Here is a 21,322-nt window from a genome sequence, read left to right as displayed (position 1 = left end):
CTACTCTATTTATTTAATGTCCAACAAGCTTCTTAGGGTGATATGTGTTGATTATAGTTATTTCTTAGCAGGCCTGACAGCAAACACTAAAAAGCCCTCTTACCCTGTTAAATGAGTGTATATTCAGAAGTTTCCCTTACAAAGATTTTTCTCTAAAGCGAAAATTAGATGATGCCTCAGAATTTGAGAACTTTTAGTTCAGATTTTATTTTTTTTTTATCCAATAAAGTGACACTAAGCAGCTTTTGGGAGAATGCTTTAACTCATTCTTGTGCAATCTGGCTTTAAAGCAAAACAGTTGTCTGGTACTTGAAAGAGCATAAAGAATTCACAGGGAACCCTCATTTTCTTATCTTCAAGGAAATAGTTTCTGTCTAATCAAATAGGAGTGGGCATGCTTTTATAAAAGTAAGAATGTGTATGTACCTGGAAGAAAGTGCCATAAAAGTAGGTGCTGTTTATTCCTGTATAAGTCTGATTTATTGCTGCTAAGTTTGAGCCATAATTTACATTTGAGATGTAATCACAAAGAAAGTGGTAAGATGGTCTGGATACTTACTCTGTGGGGAAGTGATCTCTGTTCAATTAGTGGGGGACCCATTCTTGCTTTAGTTAATTGTCCTTGTCCCACTTCTCTTCTGTTGAGAGAAGCAGGGCTTCGAGAGCGGTACTCTTTAGATCAGGGGCCAGCAAGCTTCTCTAAAGAGCAAGATAGTAAAATCCTGGGCTTGTGTGCCATATGGTCTCTGTCACAACTTCTCAGCTCTGCTGTCATAGCATGAAAGCAGCTACAGACAATATGTAAATGAATGAGTGTGGCTCAGTTCCAATAAAACTTTATTTTCAAAAACAAGCATTGGGCTCAATTTGGCCTACAAGCAGTAGTTTGGTGATCCCTTTAGATTACAGAAGGGAGTCTTTCTTCACAAAGGTCCTGGAGCTTCATAGATAGGACAAGGATTTGGTTCCATGAGTGTGAGTGGTTTCTATACCATGTTCTCTTTGTTTATATATATTTTTTTTATTTTTTTTATTTTTTTGACAGGCAGAGTGGACAGTGAGAGAGAGAGACAGAGAGAAAGGTCTTCCTTTGCCGTTGGTTCACCCTCCAATGGCCGCCGCGGCCGGCGCACCGCGCTGATCGATGGCAGGAGCCAGGAGCCAGGTGCTTTTCCTGGTTTCCCATGGGGTGCAGGGCCCAAGCACCTGGGCCATCCTCCACTGCACTCCCTGGCCACAGCAGAGAGCTGGCCTGGAAGAGGGGCAACCGGGACAGAATCCGGCGCCCCGACCGGGACTAGAACCCGGTGTGCCGGCGCCGCTAGGCGGAGGATTAGCCTAGTGAGCCGCGGCGCCGGCCTCTTTGTTTATATTTTATAGCACCTTCAACTCTCTCAAAGTTCTCCCTCCCCTCCTTCCTTGCTTCCTCCCTTCCAAACCCTCTCTTAGTTCTTTTTATTTGATAGGCGGAGCTACAGACACAGAGGCAGAGAGAGAGAGAGAGAGAGAGAGAGAGAGAGAAAGAGTTCTTCCCTCTGCTGGTTCATTCCAGGTGTATGAGAGACTGGATGGAGTTTCTGGCCCCTGGCTTAGGCTTGGCCAAGCCCTGGCTGTTGTGTACTGTGGATAGTGAATGAGTAGATGGAAGATCACTCTCTTTCTCTCTCTCTCTGCTTCTCTCACTATCTACGCTACCTTTCAAATAAATAAATAATTCCTTTTTTTAAAAAAATAATAAGTCAGCTATTTCTATGATCTGAATGTTTGTGCCGCCCCAAAATTCACATTGAGTCCTGGCTCCCAAGATGATGGTAACAGGTTGGTGGAACCTTTGGTAAGTGATTAGGTCATAGAGGCAGAACCCTCATGAATTGGTTTAGTGCCCTTATAAAAGAGGTCCCAGAGACTAGCCAGCCCCTCCTACTGTGAGAGGTACCATCCATTAACCAGGTGAAGCTGCACCAGACTGAATCTGCCACTGCCTTGTTTATGGTCTTCCCAACCTCCAGAACTGTAAGAAATCACTGTCTGTTGTATGTAAAACACTCAGATTGTAATATTTGTTATACCAACCAGAACTGACCAATACAGCTGTGCATGCTACCCGGGAATTTTTGGGACTATCAATGAGCTAACAAATATAATATTTAAAACATACTTTTGAGCTTGCTGTGGGTACAAAAAAGAAATGATTTTGATAGTATTAATTTAATTTGTATTTCAAAGTATAGATTTTATTGTGGACTAGGAAGAATGAATTTCATTGACGTGAACATAGATTTGTATTTGCCATCTCACTTTCCTCTCTCCTAATTTCCTCCATCTAAAATGCAAAGCTCAGACTTTTCCTTGCACTGGGTATCCAGGTATGACTCATGCTAATTCTTTTTTTTTTTTTTTTTTTTGACAGGCAGAGTGGACAGTGTGAGAGAGAGAGACAGAGAGAAAGGTCTTCCTTTGCCGTTGGTTCACCCTCCAATGGCCGCCGCGGCCTGCGCGCTGCGGCCAGCGCACCGCGCTGATCCGATGGCAGGAGCCAGGAGCCAGGTGCTTTTCCTGGTCTCCCATGGGGTGCAGGGCCCAAGCACTTGGGCCATCCTCCACTGCACTCCCTGGCCACAGCAGAGGGCTGGCCTGGAAGAGGGGCAACCGGGACAGAATCCAGCGCCCCGACCGGGACTAGAACCCGGTGTGCCGGCGCCGCTAGGCGGAGGATTAGCCTAGTGAGCCGCAGCGCCGGCCAACTCATGCTAATTCTGACAACACTCTGTTTTCCTGTGTGAGATGAAGAGCAGCCATACATGTATCTCCTGTGAATGTTTCGTCTTTTGGTTTTATTTTATTGTTTTATAGTTTATTTTTCTTTTATCTTTATGGTTTATTTTTATTTTTAAGATTACAGTTTCGAAATGTAGCTGTTTTTCAAATGATTGTCAGTTTACCTGCTCTGCTACCCTGTCCCCAGATGGAGGGGTAGTCCCTGAAGTACAGTCTATTTGGCTATAGAACGTGCTATAGTGACATGAGTTAGTTCATACATGACTGATAAGTAATGCAGGATGTTGTTATAATATACAAGTTGCCCTGGTTTATGGTTGATTTTTTTTATTTATTTATTTATTTTTAAAATTTTTGACAGGCAGAGTGGACAGTGAGAGAGAGAGAGAGACAGAGAGAAAGGTCTTTCTTTTTGCCATTGGTTCACCCTCCAATGGCCGCCGCGGCCGGCGTGCTGCAGCCAGCGCACTGCGCTGTTCCAAAAGCAGGAGCCAGGTGCTTCTCTTGGTCTCCCATGTGGGTGCAGGGCCCAAGCACTTGGGCCATCCTCCACTGCACTTCGGGGCCACAGCAGAGAGCTGGCCTGGAAGAGGGGCAGCCGGGACAGAATCTGGCGCCCCGACCGGGACTAGAACCCGGGGTGCCGGGATTAACCTATTGAGCCATGGCACTAGCACGGTTGATTTTTTAAGATTTATTTTATTTATTTGAAAGGCAGAGTGATAGAACAACAGAGAGAGAAGATCTTCCATCTGCTGGTTCACTCCCCAGATGAGCATGGCAGTTAGGGCTGGGCCATGTGGTGGCAAGGGCCCAAGTATTAAGGCTATCATTTGCTGCTTTTGAGAGCACATTAGCAAGGGGCTGGATCAGAAGTGGAACAGCTGGGACTTGAAACACCACTCCCGCAAGGGATGGCAGCATTGCAAGTGGCAGCTTAATCTGCAACACTACAACACCTTCCCTTATAGTTTATTTTTCCTGGACCCTCTTCATGATCTTCACTGATACATAACAGCAGCTAAACACAAAGAAAAATAGTATGGATGAATAGAGCAGACTGTGGAAGTGCATTGTACTGCACACAGTGTCCACACTCTACATCTGGCATTATTCTGTTTTGTCCAAAATCTGTATCTCCACTGTAACTTCTCTCTCTCTTTCTGTAAATGCATTTTACTTATTTTTCTGGGCCACAGAGTTTTTTTGTTTTTGTTGTTGCTGTTTTTTATTTTTGTTCAAATGAATACTGAGTAGCTCCTATTGTATAAGCAAGAGACACACAGGGAGTAGTGCTTGGTGTCAGCCTGCTTCTCAGGTCGATCTGCAGCATCAAGATGTAGGAAGTCATCATCAGAAATTACAGGGGATGTTGAGGGACAAAACCAAATATGATGAGACACCAGTTATTTTCTTTTTGTCTCAGTGTCCACTGTGATTTCTAATGATGGTATCCTATGTTTCGCTGTAACTTACAATTTCAATTTTTTTCTATAGTTCCTCTAATTATGTTTATGATGAAAACTAAAGAATATTGCTGAAATAAAGCAATGACTTAAAGCAAGGAAATATGCCATGCTCATATGTTAGAAGACTTAATATTGTAACATTTCATTTCTTTCTAAATTGATACATAGATCCAACACAATCCTAGCAAGTCAAAATCTCAGCAGGCTTTTTTATTTTTATTTTTTTATAGAAATCAGCAGTCTGATTCTAAAATGCATTTTGAAATACCAAGGACCTAGAATAGCCAGAACAACTTTGAAAAAGAACAAAATTAGAGGACTCGCATTCCCCAGTTTCAAAGCTTATTGTACAACTACAGTAATCAAGACTGTGTGGTAATGATTTACAGAGAAAAGTAAATCAATATAGATCAGAATACAGCATCCAAAAATAGACCTATATGTACATGGGCAAGCAATTTTTGACAAAGGTGCAAAAACCATTCAGAGAAGAATGGATAATCTTTTCAACAAATGGTACTGGAACAATTGGATAGCAATGCAAAAAAAAAAAAAAAAAAAAAAAACCTTCATTCCACACCTTGAACCATGTAAAATTTATCTGAAAATGGATCATAGGCCTAAATATAAAACCTAAAACTACAAAGCTTCTTGAAGAAAACATATGATGAAACCTGATAAAAACTGTTTTTTTTTTTTTTTTTTTATTGTGTCTTAATTTGGAGTGCACTAAATATCAACAGAGATAGCACACCTAAATAAGAGCTCTTTGGGGTTTTCAGTGCTTCTGAAAAGGAGTCCTGAGTGATTTGAGAATGACTACTGTAGATTTTATAGCCTTTAGTATTTCCTAGTGGAATTCAAAACAAAAAATAAGCATTTCCACAATTGTTACATGCTTAATAAAACTTCTGCATGATCAATAGTGATAAAAAGTATCAAAAAGTTTTTGTCTTTTTCAGTTTGTATGAATGTAGAGTAAAGCTGAGATCTTCATGAACTATTCTTTAGAATCAATCCTACTTACAGGCTGCCAGCATCTAGGGCTTAGCAAAAACCTCATTGGTTTAGGCACATCTCTACCTGAGGGTAGAAATGTGAAAGGCTTAACCCTTGGGTTTCTAATGTCTGCCACTCTGTGCTATGAGTCACAGTCACTGAAATATTTAAAGTGGTTTAATGTCATCACTAGTATTTAGAGAGAGTCATGGATCAGAATCTTGCCATTGTTAGAGTGGGCAATGCTGCATATATATTTTTTTTAATCCTCCCAGACACCCTATAAATGGACACAGTGGATGTTAGCTGTTTTTGTCTGCCTGGTATTTCTCTGCCCCTTCTTTTTATAGTGTCTCATGCCCCTGTTATTCAACCCTACCCCATCCACGTGATTCTGGTCATGTTATTCATCATGAATACCATTCTACCTGGTGTGGGTTAGTCTAGTACCTAGACTACAGCATGCAGCAGTCTGAGTTCTTCCTAGACATTTAAAAATTGATGAGGGTGTGGCATTTGGTATAGCCATTAAAGACTTATTAGGATACTTGTGTCCTGTAGCTGAGTATCTGGATTTGATCCCCAGTTCTGGCTCTTTATTCTGGCTTCCTGCTATTGTGGATTCTGGGAGGCAGCAATGATGGCTCAAGTAGTTAGGTTCTTGCCTCCCATGTGAAAAACCCTCTCCTTCTTCTTGTCTCTGAAATACAAATAAAAGGGAGAGAGGGGCTGGTGTTGTTGCTACCTGCAATGCTGGCATTTTTTGTGGCACGGGGTTCGAGAACCAGCTATTTCACTTTTGATGCAGCTCCCTGTTGATGTACCTGGGAAAGCAGTGGAAGGTGGCTCACATGCTTGGGCTCCTACACCAACATGGGAGACCTGGTGAAGCTCCCAGCTCCTGGCCATTGCAGCCATTTGGGGAGTGAACCAGTAGATGGCAGATCTCTCTGTCTTCCCCCCTCTCTCTGTAACTCTACCATTCAAATAAATAAAATAAATCTTAAAAAAAAAAAAAAAAGGTGAGAAAACAAAACAAAAAACTGAAGTAGGAAGGGAAACTTGTTCTTTTCTATAATGTGTATAATAAGCTAGATAAATTGAATCCAGCCCTACAGTGGCTGTGTTTCTCATCACAGGAGAAAACCTCTAGATAGCACTGTCCAGTACACTGTAATAATTGTACAAGCCACATATGTAATTTAACATTTTCTAGTAGCCACATGAAAATAACTAAAAGGAAACAAGTGAAATTAGTTTTGATTATATGTATTATTTAACCTGTTACACTCAAAATATGTCAACATGTAATCAGAATAAAGTTATTATTTTTTTATTTGACAGGTAGAGTTATAGACAGTGAGAGAGAGAGAGAGAGAGAGAGAGAGAGAGAGAAAGGTCTTCCTTCCGTTGGTTCACTCCCCAAATGGCCGCCACAGCCGGCACTGCGCCGATCCGAAGCCAGGAGCCAGGTGCTTCTTCCTGGTCTCCCATGCGGGTGCAAGCACTTGGGCCATCCTCCACTGCCCTCCTGGGCCACAGCGGAGAGCTGGACTGGAAGAGGAGCAACTGGGACTAGAACCCAGCACCCATATGGGATGCCGGCGCCACAGGCAGAGGATTAACCAAGTGAGCCATCGCGCCGGCCCCCAGAATAAAATTATTAATAAGTATATATCTGAGGCTACTTCAAAAGTTTCATGGAAAATGCATATTATGATACTCATAATACACACAGAGTATTATGTAAGTCTTTTTCTTTATGCTCCCAGTCAACTTACCTTTTAATTCTGATTTTTCATGAACTTTTTGAAGCACCCTCGTGCCTATGTTTTCTGCTGAGTCTGAAATCTGGTGTGTATTTTACCACCGCTCAATTCAGAATAGTCACATTTCAATTGCTCAATAGCCACCTTGGCTCAGGAGCTGCCATATTAGACAGCACAGCTTTATACAGTGGACATGAAAGAAGCTAACATGGAAAAAGAGGCAAAGATGAGAGAGTGGTGAGGTTTTAGGGGGAGTCCTTGAGGTTTGAGTAACTTTTTGGGCTCTAGCTCCTGTAACCAGCTTGCTCTTAGGGTCTTTGAGCTCGCCCCATAGTTTTCCAGTAAATAACTTCTTTTGCTTGAGTATGATTTGGGTTCTGTTGATTGTAATCAAAAGAATCTTGACATACAGTCAGGCATCCTTTTTTATTTTAAGATTTATTTATTTATGTGAAAGGCAGATTGACACAGAAAGAAGAAGCTCAGGAGAGAAAGAGGGAGGTCTTTCATCTGCTGATTCTTTTCCCAAATAGCTGCAACAAGTGGGGCTGGGTCAAGGTGAAGCCAGGAGCCTGGAACTCCATCTGGGTCTCCCGTTTGCAGGGACTCACGTACTTGGGCCAACTTCTGCTGCCTTCCCAGGTGTATTAGCAGGGAGCTGGATTGGAAGTGGAGCAGCTGGAACTCTAACCAGGTATTGATATGGGAAGTCAGTGTCTTGCCAGAATATGGCCCCTATTCTTTGTTAAGGAAACTTAAGCTGAGAGAAATCAGGTGGGTTATTCAGGGTTAATGCATGGATTTCATTCCATCCTGGTTGGTCTCCTTCAGTCCATGCTCTTTCTACCACAGGAGATTGCCACGGCAGGCTCTTGTAGAGCAGGTCCTGTCTCTGAATGAAGAGTTGGAATGTCTGTGCCCAACATAAGTCTTTCCAACCTTTAATACAATGCAGTTATGAAAACACTGGGGTTTTGTTTTGTTTTTGACAACAGGTGTTTTGGTGGAGATCCGGTAGCCCTGTCAACTTATTTCACCTTCTCTTTATCAAACAATGACATGAGCCAGTCACTTGACAGTGAATGGAACCTCGCTTGGCACTGCGTGTCTTGTGGTTCTGTGCATGCCTGCTGTCTTGCACACTGGTGACGTAATCCAGTCTTGTCTCATGAGAGCCTGTCCAGGAAACTTTATTAGCACCTCTAAACAATTTTGCCACTAAAGAGCGAGACTTACGAGCCTTGTTAAGGCAGTGTAAGATCTGTTTTCCAACCTGAATAAAGTTAAGCAAGTTCTCATAAAAATTTTAAAATGATTCAGTCTTTTCTAGATGTCATAACTGATGTTGCAAAAAGAAAAAAGATATCAGGATGAACCTTTTTTTTATATTTTTTGTCTTTCAGTCATTCTTTCAAATGATTCCAGCACTACTGAAGTTCAGTCGAAAGTCAATCCATTTTAGAAAATTGCAAAAGACCTACAAGCTTGAGAGTTAGCACGAATAAGGCTGACTTTAGGCTAGGGTAATAATTATAGTAAAAAAACACTGTACTTGGATGGAACACAGCTAAACATTTAGCTTAATGTATTTATCCCATTAACACACTACCAGCAGTTTCATTGTTAGACAATAACATAAAAAATTAAGGCAGTTTAAAACTGTAGTAGGCAGTGCGACATAAAACGTGTCCAAATTAAAATCTATATAGCAAGAGTGCTGACTGGTTTCTAAGTGTGAGCTCTGAACTTGTTATCACCATCACATTTTCTCACTTGAAAATTCCATTCCTGCCTCCTTTACGCCACGTATTAAAAATCTGAAAAAAAATGCTGGATTTACATTGAGCTTCTCCCTGTTCGTAATCTTGTCAGACTGTTCATGCTTTTCATCTACAGGCTCTGCAGCTGGCAGCCAAATCTCAGGGCCCTCACAACTCTGCGCATCAGATCCCAGCCGTGACAGGAGCCCCTCCCTTGCTCTGGTTCTTCTGTAATTGCCTCTCTGTATTTTTAAGCTTAAATAGCCTGGTCCTTTCTTTGCCTAAGTGAAGGAAGTACGCACATGCACTCACACAGCGTGGAGCGACTTTTGGAGGAGCTGACAAAGAATGTCTTGACTTGTGTGGTTCTTTTCAAGGATGTTTTCTTGGACTCATTCACTAGGCTATTGATGCGTTACGTGTATTTTCTGTATTTGCATTTTATTTTGCGCTAAAAAGGTAAGATACTTTTTAAAAAGCAAGACATTGAATAAGAGAGTTTTGAGGATTACATTTTCTCTTCATTTGCCCTATTACCTTTTATTTAGAAACCCAGGGCCGTGAAATTTATACTACTGTAAGAAAATCTCCTTCAGAGTCACCCTTGGAAAGGGATCCCTACTTCCATTCAAAAAATATATATTGAATCTTTATCGTTCTGTGAGTCTGGCCTTGTCTTTGATACTGAAGATATAGATGGTGGCAAATATAAACATGTAGTCCGAGTCTTCACCATGCTTTATTAGTCATATCAATAATATCACAATTTCAAAGTGTTTATTCTTTGGTGTACTGTTTGAGACTATTATCTTAACAATTTATATTTATATCTGAAGCCATTGACATTCTTCTTGGTAGACATTTATTAATAGGTAGCATATAAAGGGTGGATGTTGTGACATAATGGGTTAAACCACTACCTGGGACTCCTGTGTCACATATTGGGGTGCGTAGTTATAATCTGGGCTAATTGGCTTCCAGTACAGCCGCTTTTTTTTTTTTTTTTTTTTTTTTTTTTTTTTTTGACAGAGTGGACAGTGAGAGAGAGAGAGAGAGAAAGGTCTTCCTTTTTCCGTTGGTTCACCCCTCAATGGCTGCTGCGGCCGGCATATCGTACTGATCTGAAGCCAGGAGCCAGGTGCTTCTCCTGGTCTCCCATGCAGGCGCGGGACCCAAGGACTTGGGCCATCCTCCACTGTCTTCCCAGGCCACAGCAGAGAGCTGGACTGGAAGAGGAGCAACCGGGACAGAATCCGGCGCCCCGACTGGGACTAGAACCTGGTGTGCCAGTGCCACAGGCAGAGGATTAGCCTAGTGAGCCGCGGCGTGTTCCCCAGTACAGCTTCTTGCTACTGTGTATCCTGGGAGGTGGAGGAGGGTCGCTCAAGTGTCTGAGTCCCTGCTGCCCATGTGAGAGTCCTGGACAGAACTCTACAGGCTCCTGGCTTCAGCGTAGCCCAGCTCTGGCTGTTGTGGGCATTTGGGTGATGAACCAGTAGGTGGAAGATCTCTGTCTCTGCCTCTTTTTCTGTCATTCTGCCTTTCAAATAAATGAACATTAAAACAAATAGGTAATATATTAGTTATTTATTACTGTGGAATAAACTATTCCAAAATGTAGTGGCTTAAAACAGCAAATCTTCAGTATCTCCCTGTTTTTCTGGGTAAAAATTGGGCAATGACTTAGCTGGGATGTTCTGGGTCAATGGCCCTCAGGTGGTTGTGGTCAGTATGCTGACAGTGGCTGTAGTCATCTGAAGGGTTAACTGGACCTGGAGGAGTCATTTCTAAGGTGGCTCACTCATGTGACTATTGGCAGGAAGGCCCAGTTCCTCGTCATGTGGGCCTCTCTGTAGGCCGCTTGAGTGTCCTCACGACGTGGAACCTGGCTTCTTCCAGAGCAAGCGGTCCAACAGCTTGGACCTTGTGACCTCATGTCTGAATCTGTCACCGGGGTTTCCTTCTGTTCACTTCATTGGAAGTTATTTAAATCCAGACCATATTTAAGGGAAATGGAATGAATCTCTGTATCTTCAAGATAAGAATATCAAAGGGTTCATAGATGTATTTTTAAAACCACCACATGAGGTATTAGGTAGGTAGATAGTTGGAGAGACAGAAATAGACTAGATTTTTTTTAAAAAGATTTATTTATTTATTTGAAAGTCAGAGAGAGGGAGAGGGAGAGATACCTAGAGAGATCTTCCATCTGCTGGTTCACTTCCCAGATGGCTGCAACAGACAAGGCTGGGCCAGGCTGAAGCCAGGAGCCAGGAGTGTTTAAAGAATAATGGTAAGAAAAAAATTATGTACATGTTCAGCACAGGTATAATTAAATTTTGATCTGCTATTGGTTGGATTGGTGGAATCCATGAATGCACAATTTAGAGAAATGGAAAGCTGATTGTATATACCCAATAAGAATGCCTTTTAAAGAAAAATAAGTATGTGTATATTTACACACATATGTAATATATGAAATGATTTAATGATAATGTAGATGAGTTCTCATATTATTTGAGTGGACCCTACTTTTTCTACTGTTTATTTAAAAAAAAATCATGATCCACATAATAATAATTAGAATATTAAATCTTAAGGAAACATTAGAGGAGATATAATTCTGGAACTCATTCTGTTTTTGTTCAGAATATATATTTTACTTGGTATGATGAGACCAGCCTAATAAAGAATAGAAACAGACTTGTGATTATGTAATAGCCTGCAATTATTTTTATGGCTATTGCATTCCGATCTTCTTATGCAATATTTACAGTGTACATGTGTAGCAAGGGCATAAAAATACAAGTTTGAACAATCTTAACCGTAAATCAGAACCAAGTCACGCAATGTAACATTTGTGAAATCCTTTGGCTAATGCAGACAACCTTTGTTCAGAATACATAAAATATCAAGTTACAGCTTTGTGGTAGATTTGGGATTTTATGTGTAAGTTCTAAAACCTGATTACCTCCACCCCATCATTAAAGATTCTGCCAAGACAATTTGATATTGATTTAATTGTGAATATGGTAAAAAAAAAAAAAAAACTCTTATATCACATTTTGAAAAAAAAATGTTTTATATATTATATGAATGTGATGAGAATTTTTCAGCAGATATGGCTACAAAAGATTATGATTCAGCCTGAAAACATAACCTATGGAAAGTCATCAACTGTACAGAATGAGCTCTTCAGATGACAGATCTTACTAAGAAAATCTGCCAATGAAAGATAGAGAGTGCTAGAAGAAAAAGAATCTCATTGACTTTCAACATATGGCCCCGACACTGACATATCTTATAGTTTTTAGTGAATAGCAACTTAAAATAACTGGATTGATGAAAACTAAAAAAGCGAGTGCATGAATTTTAAAACTTCTGCTTTGATTTTTTTTTCATTTTTATTTTACAGGGTGTTGTAATGGAGAATAACATAAATATGTCTAAGAGAATGATGAAGGGGTATTTCTTAATTACATTTTCACCTTTCAGAATAATAGATTCTTAGCACACTGAAAATAAAGACATCTATCTGTGTAAGTTAATACAGGTATGAGGAAAATCCCCCATCACCTATTATCTTCATTATTGAATCAGTCGGCTATATACTTCCTGCATTTATTCTTTTCTTCCTTTCTATTCTCTGCAATTCCTTCTCTTTTTTTAAGTGTTGCAGTGAGTATTTAAAAAAAGAAAGGGGCCACTATAGATCATCTGATTTATTTTCTTGGTATTAGGCAGATTATACAATATATCTGAAAGTCTGTGATTATTATCTTATATACCTATTTTTTTCCTTCATTCAGTATTTATTGAGTACCAACTATGTGGGAAGCACTACACTAGAGAAATCTATAACTTACAGGGCAAATGATGTCTGATGTATTTTCAGATATCTTTGGAATATAATAGGTTACAGAGTTAGAGCCAGTTATGCTTACAGGTCATATCTACTTACAACCTTTCCTTCCTTGAAATGGAACTGATTCAGAGTGGCATTCCTTCTGGTGAGCTTCGTTCTTCCTAAATTCCCAACAGCATGGGAATTGTGGTGATAAATTAGAGCAGCATCGGCCCAGCAGGAACATTGGCTGTTAAGTAACTGGGAACCGTGGATAAATGTAGACACACTGTAATGCCAGCATTCCAGCCGTGCTGCTTACTAACGGTGGGCCTGGGATTCCTCATCTAAAAGAAAAAAAATGAGGATGCAACTACCTACTTCGAAGAGTGGCTTGAAGACTAAATGAGTTAAAACCAGTTAGTTCAGTGAGTACCATAGAGTCCTCCATAGCTGTTCTCTATTATTATTCCAGTTACTTTGATTGTTATAAAAACTCTTAAAATGACAGAGCAAATATTTACTAAGTGCTATTTCAGGTTACTAAGATATACACAACAAATCCAAGTTTAGCTGTCACAGGGAATAAAGTTAAGAGTTAGACCTATTCTTAGGCACTGTACCAAATAGCTTCATTAACCCAACTATAATCAAATTACTTTTTCACTCTAGTTTTCCTTATTGCTCCAGGAAATTTTTTTTAAATTCACACAACAGCTTTCTGGTGTCTGTTTCTGCCTGCTCCGGGGTGCTATGAAAGCTGTCCCCTTTGTTAGCTAATCTGACAAGTTTCTATCCATGAGCGCCTGCTCTAATGCTCCGTGCATGTTTCTTTTTCTCTGTCCCATTTCCAGTACCTTGGCTCTCCTCAAAAAACCCCAAGGAAGTGTTTCTTTTATTCTATTAAAAAAAAAATCATTTCTGACTGTCCTAGCCAGAAAAGCTTACTTGTGACTACAGTCTTTGAAGTACTTTCTTTCCATATCAATCTTAAATTGTCAACAACGTGGCTTTGTGCTAAAAGATATTTTCTTTAAAAGGTTGGGTATACATTTCTTTCTATATATGGGCATTTAAACCCATCAGAACAAAGCAGTGTTTCATATGTAAAGTTCATTGAACTTTGTTCTCAAGTAAAATTACATGCAAGATTTGTGGATCTGTCTCTTTGCCTCTAAATAAAAAGAAATAAATATTTTTAAAAATAACGGCAAGTCTTTGGCCTAGCAGTTGGGGTGCCTGTGTCCCTGTAATAAGAATACCTAGCTTCCTGTTAACGTGTGCCTTGGGAGACAGCAGTGATGGTGCAGGTGGGAGACCTTTACTGAGTTCCTGGCTCTATACTTTGGCCTAACCCAGCCCCAATTTGTTGGCTAGCATTTGGGGAGGGAACAATCAGGTGGGAGCTCTGGCTGACTGTCACTCTGTCTCTGTCTTTCTGCCTCTCAAAGGAAGAAAATAAATTTTTTAAATGTTTTGTGCATTTTTGTTTTTGTAAGATACACAAAAAAGTGCTAAGTCACAGTTAAGCCCTCGGTAATAGCTCAAGCTTGCGGCCAGACTGCCCACATTACTTTATAACCTTGACAAGTTACTCAAATCCCCAAAGCCCCAGTTTCCTGAATGATAAAATGTAAAATAGAAATGTAAAAACCCATAAAATACCACCCCTCAAAGTAAGAATTATTAATATTACTAATATTATACTGTTAATAATATGTTATTTGTCAATTCCGACTTTCCTGCTAGTTTTCTTCATTGGTATCTCTGAGTTTATGGTGTATTGTGGACCTACCTCATCCTTTACAAAAAAAAAAAAGAGGTTGTATAGGATGCAGGGTTTCATTAAATGAATGTGTCACAATTTAACTAATGGGCCCTTAGTACCTGATACTAAGATTGTTTTCATTGTTTTGTGGGGAGTGCTGCAGTGAATATCCATGAGCAATATGATATGGATCTGATCGCTAATTTAGGCTAAAGTCTTAGAAATGGTATTGCTGGCCGGCGCTGCGGCTCACTAGGCTAATCCTCCGCCTAGCGGTGCCGGCACACCGGGTTCTAGTCCCGGTCGGGGCGCCCGATTCTGTCCCAGTTGCCCCTCTTCCAGGCCAGCCCTCTGCTGTGGCCAGGGAGTGCAGTGGAGGATGGCCCAGGTGCTTGGGCCCTGCACCCCATGGGAGACCAGGAAAAGCACCTGGCTCCTGGCTCCTGCCATCGGATCAGCGTGGTGCGCCGGCCGCAGCGTGCTGGCCGCGGTGGCCATTGGAGGGTGAACCAACGGCAAAAGGAAGACCTTTCTCTCTGTCTCTCTCTCTCTCACTGTCCACTCTGCCTGTCAAAAAAAAAAAAAAAAAAAGAAAGAAAGAAAAAGAAATGGTATTGCTGAGTTGAGGGATATCCCAGAATTTTTTTTTTTTTTTTTTGGACAGGCAGAGTTAGACAGTGAGAGAGAGAGAGACAGAGAGAAAGGTCTTCCTTTTTCCATTGGTTCACCCCCCCCAAATAGCTGCTGCGGCCCACGCGCTGTGCCGATCCGAAGCCAGAAGCCAGAAGCCAGGTGCTTCTTCCTAGTCTCCCATGCGGGTGCAGGGCCCAAGCACTTGGGCCATCCTCCACTGCCTTCCCCAGCCACAGCAGAGAGCTGGACTGGAAGAGGAGCAACCAGGACAGAATCCGGCACCCCAACTGGGACTGGAACCCGGAGTGCCGATGCTGCAGGTGGAGGATTAGCCAAATGAGCCACGGCGCCGGCCAATATCCCAGAATTAATACACAAATATAAATACATTGATACACACACACCTTACCCAAGGTATTCCAGTCTCATCATTATTGACATTTTTGGCCACATAATCCTTTTCATATTGCTGGGGTCTGTCCCTTGCATTGCAGGATGGTTAGCAGCGTTCCTGGCCTCCACTCACTAGATGGTAGAATGCTTCTTTTGCTCTCTGTTGTGACAGCAAAAAATATCTCAGATGTTGCTAAATGCCACCTGGAGGACAAGGTTGCTCATAGTTGAAAGCTATTGCAGATAGAGTACCTGAATTCTGAGAGAAGGGGTCTCAGATTAGGATTTAAGAAGAAAAATATAAATTTATCCCTTTTTAGATTTGTGTGTGTTTTTTAAAAAACAGGATTCTCCCCTGGCCCCTACCTAGGAAATTGTGCCATATTTAGCAGTGGTAAATCTTCAGGGGACCAATTTCCCTTTCTCTGGGCTTTTCTTCATTCTTTTTTCCTTACTGACCTCCATGGCATTAATAGGGGTGAGAGAAGATGAACAGTGTGAAGTACTTAAGGGAGGGCATGGTCCCTCCTACAGACAAGAGCCAGAAGCAGGGGCCTGTTCAGCACCTCAGGAGTGCTCTTTAGGGAGAATGTGGGTTTTCTAGCTCTTGTTTGAGGTATAAATTTTCCTTGAGAATAGTAAGCCTTATCTATACTTGTAGTGAAATAGTCCATGCAGTGTTGGGGGATAGAAAGTTTGACACAGACTAGAAAAAAAAAGGGCAATATTTGAGTGTGCTTCCTTACAAAGTGTCTAGAAGAGTCACAGATTTTTTTCAGGTCAAGGACCCTTGGAAACATTGAACCCTAAAGATTTCCCATACTGCAAAGTCTTACAAGGACAACTGTTGCTCATGCCTGCTCCCATTTTTAACACAAAGCACACAAAATATAGCTTATGGGAGTTCTAACATGCTGTGCTTTTCCCTTGATCACAATCTGAACTATTTGGATCTGACAGAGTGTACAGGACACAGAATCGTCTTGATTAGACTGCATTTCTCTTTAAAAGCTGAGCAGGCTGGTGTTTTGTTTTGCTATTGTTGCTTTTTAAAAATGTAGACTGACTAGGACTTCAGGCTCCCAACAAGATAGCCTTGGAACTGTACAACCTTGGGGCCCCACCCCTATAGTAAACAGAGACTCCCTGGTACATAATGGCGTCCCTTCTAGGCAAGGAAAATTTCTACTTAGGTAAAAAAGGATGAAAGGTTAAATTTTAAATTATGGGTTTTATATCCTTTATCCAAAATGCCTGGGGCTAGATGTGTTACAGATTTGGATTTTTTCAGATTTTGAAATCTTTACATTTCCATAATGATATTTCTTGGGGATAGGACAAAAGTTTAGACACAAAGTTTACTCATGTTTCATATACGCCCTGTATACCTTGCCCCAAAATAATTTTTTAGTATAGTTGTGATTTTACTGTGACCTGTCACGTGAGATCAGGTGTAGAATTTTCCACTTGTAGCATCATGACAATATTGGAAAAGATTCAGAGTTTGGATTTTGAATTTTGTTAATTAATTGGTTGGTTGATTTTATTTAAAAAACAGAGAGCTAGAGAGAGATCTCTCTGATGCACTGGTTCACTCCCCACAAGCCCACAACAACTGGGGCTGGCCTGGGTTGGGCTAGAGCTAGGAGCCAAAAACCAACCCAGGTCTCCTGTCTCCCATGGGAATGAATGGGACCCAACTACTGAAGCCATCATCTGCTGTCTTGCAAGGGTATGCACTATCAGGAAGCTGGGATGTAGAGTAGAGCTAGGACTCAAACCCAGATACTTCAGTATGAGATACAGATGTCCCGGGCATCATCCTAGCTACTGCAGCAAACATCTACTTGTCCAGTGTAGAGTTTAGATGTGGTGCTCAACCTGTATAGCCGCTATAAAAACAAGACCCTGGGTGTGTGTGTTTGTGTGCACCTATGTGCAGTGTGTCTTTTAGGGGACATAAATTGGTTTTGCTTTCTGAACAAGTTTTGTACTTTTGTATTTTACTTTTCATAGATATGGAAACCTTTTTTAAACAAATTTTCAAATACAGTATGCAGTAGTTGCCACTTATATTTCAGAAGTCATTGCAAATATGCAGCTAATTCAAATGGAGGGTTTTTTGGGGATTTATGATTCCTGAAACTAATATAATTGGTTATATCATTTGAATAAGACTTTGTACTTCCACATTATCTCATGTATTTTTCCTTTTGTTTGTATACTTCATATTATAGATTATTAGATTTAATTAGAAGATTTTAAGGTAGTACTTTTTTTACACTTATTGGTTATAGTTTTTTTTTTTTTTTGAGACTAACTCCTATTTCAGTAATTTAACATAGTTTACTTAAATAATTTAAATCCTATGTAATTACTTGATATTTTTAATAGAAAGTTTTGTCATCTCAGTTTTTCTGTTCAAAATATTCTGTAAATATTCTCTCAGATCCTGTTGTCTTTCATACTAAAAGTCTTTGCAACCTTCTTAGCATTTGGGTCTTAGAGACAAATACTAAAATTATCCAGAGCCTTGCCTACTTACTGACAATAGAATGCAATATAATTAGTAATTACTGGGGATGAAGAGACTAGTTGGTTATAAAGACATAAATGTTTATAATAACAAAGCATAACCTCCTATATTTGAATATCTTCTTACAGAATTTTTAAGTAAGGTTTCTCCTCTTTAAGGACTAAAGTTTTAAGAGATGACTGCTGCTCTTTGTTCCTATATGTTTTATGAATTTAAAATATTTTTATAGCATGTATAAGATGCTATTAAAATTGTATTAACTTTTTGGCTTTTATTCCATAGTATAATTATCTTTGATTATAGACTTCAGAAGGTATTGTACCGTGGAGCTGTTTATTTCACGAAAGAATTTCACATAAGATTCTAGAACTTACATTCTAAGAGATAAGGCTATCCTTTTTAAAGCAATTTAAAGCTAAATAAATGTTATTTCAGGGAAAGACTGAAGTAAATTTTTTTTTGTTACTGTTAAGGACAATTATCTCTCGTTTTGTATAACAGATACTCTTGATCTTGGGTTGTTGTGAACACCCAGAATGTCTAGCAATACCTTCTTTGGTCATATCTCTTCAGTTTCTTTCCTATCTTCCCTCCCATTTCTTCAGCCCTACCCTAAAGAAAATGCTCGGGAAACAGAATGAAAGTATTATATCATGTTATTAGATTTCCTGTCTTTAGTTCTCTAGAGTGCCAGGGTCTTGGGAAGGAAGGACAATGTTAAGTGTGGTTTCTATGAAATCCATTATATGCCAAGAAAATTAAATACACGTGAAGAGGAATCAAGGATGACCTCTGGGTTTCTGGCTTGAGTAACTGGGAATGGTGGTGCCATTTACCTAGATGAAAGGATAGAGATCGGGGTGGGATACAAGTGTGTGTGTGGAATTGGGGGATGGATGGGAGGATAAGCAGGTTGAGGGTTTGACCAAGAATTCTGGTTTGAATGTGTTAATTTGGAACTGCCTTTTAGACAGCTAGATAGAGATGCCCAACATATAGGACATGCAAATCTGGAGTTCAGAAGAGAGGCTGAGGTAGACATATAAACTTGGAAATGTTCAGCATGAAGGCATTACTTATTCCATTGGAATGTCTGTGGTCACCCGGGAAGAAGATAAATAGAATGAAGTCCTGAGGGATATTTGGGAGTTAAGTAGAGGAGAAGAAGTCAACAAAGGAGACTGATAAGGGTGGTTGATGGGATGGTAGAACAACTAGGGAGAGTCGCATTGCAGAAGCAAAGAGAAAAGATGGATCCGAAGAAGACATGGTTGGTGGAATCTAATGCTGCCGAGCACTGAGAGGAAAAGAAAGGATATGGTGGCCACCTTACTCTTCTGTAGTCATTAATTCATTTAAAAATTATCTATTTATGTATTTTCATTTTATTTGAAAGGCAGAGAGATGTAGACAGAGATCGTCAATCCTCTGGTTCACTCTCTAAATGGCAACAACAGCTGGGGTTATATGAGGCCAAAGCCAGCAGCCCAGAACTGAATCCCAATGACCCATGTGGGTTACAGGGACCAAGTACTTGTGCTGTCATCTGCCTCTCAAGGTACATGTTAGCAGGAAGCTGGAATCGCAAGTGGGGTCAGGGCTTGAACCCCAATATTGTGATATGGAATATGGACATACTAAGTGGCATCTTAACTGATAGGTCAAACACATGCCCCTCATTTGTTCATTTATTAGTTTATCATTAAGCAAATGATTCTGAATTAGGTTCATTTTACAGTTATTCATATTTGCCACATGAACCAATTTTTCATCCTTTATATTCATGTCAGTTGAACACACAAATTAATACATGTTCCCAAATAAGTTGGGAAACATTGATCTCAACTTCTCCAGCAACTTTCATTTAATATAGAGAAATTTGCAGATTAAAAGAACAGAAATAAAAATCAGTTCTCAAAAAGCCATCAAGTATGCCAGAGTTTCCTCAAAACAGATTTCAGAATTGTGACTACTTGGGGAGGATGATGGAGAAGAGGACGTGAAGGGGTGGGGGCTCCACAGGCACTTGCTTTGTATTTAGTGTTGTGTTTCTTTTGTTAAATCACTGTCTGGACTATTTCATTTAAGGAAAAAGCTGGTCAAACTCTTCCACATGTTTTAGATATTTAGCATTTGACAATCCAATGACAATGTTTATTCATTTTCTTCTGGTTGAAATATAAGTAGTCAGGAATTTTAAAAAGGTAAAATGAAAGCTTTTTGCACTCTTTATTAGGAAGTATTGCTTACTAAAGAAAATTTTTATGACTTATTGAATTATGTTATTTTATGTAAATCTTTTTGTATACAGTAAGTAAACATATTGTTTGACTACTGATAAAGTATGCCCATTGTATATTTTTAAAAATAAAACTTTGAGATCTATGGCTTTGGTCATGTATCCTACCTTTATAATTCTTTTCATGGGAAATTCAGGGCCTAATTACACTGTTTGAATTTACAGTGCTTATTAAGGATTGTAATTCTCTGTAAATGTAAGCACTACCTTTAATTGAAGTAAGGGTGGGTGGATTTCATTTTATTGATTAAAACCATGTCATAGACAGTAGAAGGTTCATGTTTGTATTTTCACATGGATCTATTTTTAAAAACTCAGAATTATATTCTATGCCTGTAATGTTTTATTGGTAGCAGTATTACCAGTATAAGTTTATTTATTTATTTTTGACAGGCAGATTGGACAGTGAGAGAGAGAGAGACAGAGAGAAAGGTCTTCCTTTGCCGTTGGTTCACCCACTAATGGCCACAGTGGCCGGCGCACTGCGCTGATCCGAAGGCAGGAGCCAGGTGCTTCTCCTGGTCTCCCATGGGGTGCAGGGCCCAAGCACTTGGGCCATCCTCCACTGCACTCCGGGGCCACAGCAGAGAGCTGGCCTGGAAGAGGAGCAACCGGGACAGAATCCGGTGCCCCGACCGGGACTAGAACCCGGTGTGCTGGCGCTGCAGGTGGAGGATTAGCCTATTGAGCCACGGCGCCGGCCAGTAGAAGTTTATTTTATACCATTTTTCAACATGCTAGCTAAAAAAAAAAAAAGTCATAAATCTATGCTCATAGTTAACTTTATGTATATATTTTTTCTACAGATATAGTATACATTACTTTGAGTAAGGAATTATTCATTTTTTTTATTTGAGAGGCAAAGAAAGAATGTACATACACACACTCCTATACAATGGTTCAGTTCCCAAAAGCCCACAATGGCTGGAGCTGGGCTGGAGCTGTGCTGGAGCTGGGAACTTGCCCACACAGGTGGCAAGAACTCAGTTACTTGGGCCATGAATGCTGCTTCCCAGAGTTTGCAGTGGCAGAAAGCTGGAATCAGGAGCCAGAGCCAGGAATTGACCCCAAGCA

The 21,322-nt window shown here is 40.2% G+C and overlaps 1 protein-coding gene across 8 annotated transcripts in view; it reads left to right on the top strand.

Annotated features, from left to right (window-relative positions):
* BABAM2 (BRISC and BRCA1 A complex member 2) overlaps positions 1-21,322 on the top strand; it is a 488,359-nt gene that overhangs the window by 192,691 nt on the left and 274,346 nt on the right. The window contains exons 7-8 of one of the 8 annotated variants that reach the window (XM_089326624.1): positions 7,619-7,709; positions 8,912-9,430. The exons of 6 other annotated variants lie outside the window; for them this stretch is intronic. In XM_089326624.1, coding sequence (XP_089182750.1) covers positions 7,619-7,666 — 48 coding nt within the window. In that variant the 3' untranslated portion in view covers positions 7,667-7,709; positions 8,912-9,430. Of the gene's footprint in view, positions 1-7,618; positions 7,710-8,911; positions 9,431-21,322 lie in introns of those variants that run through there. One more of the 8 variants, XM_089326623.1, reaches the window with a different exon arrangement.

This window comes from Oryctolagus cuniculus, chromosome 2 (genome assembly GCF_051225735.1).
Source record: "Oryctolagus cuniculus isolate XC-2025 breed Fujian yellow rabbit chromosome 2, ASM5122573v1, whole genome shotgun sequence".
In the NCBI taxonomy this organism is placed as follows: domain Eukaryota; kingdom Metazoa; phylum Chordata; class Mammalia; order Lagomorpha; family Leporidae; genus Oryctolagus; species Oryctolagus cuniculus.
This window is presented reverse-complemented; position numbering and strand designations above follow the sequence as displayed.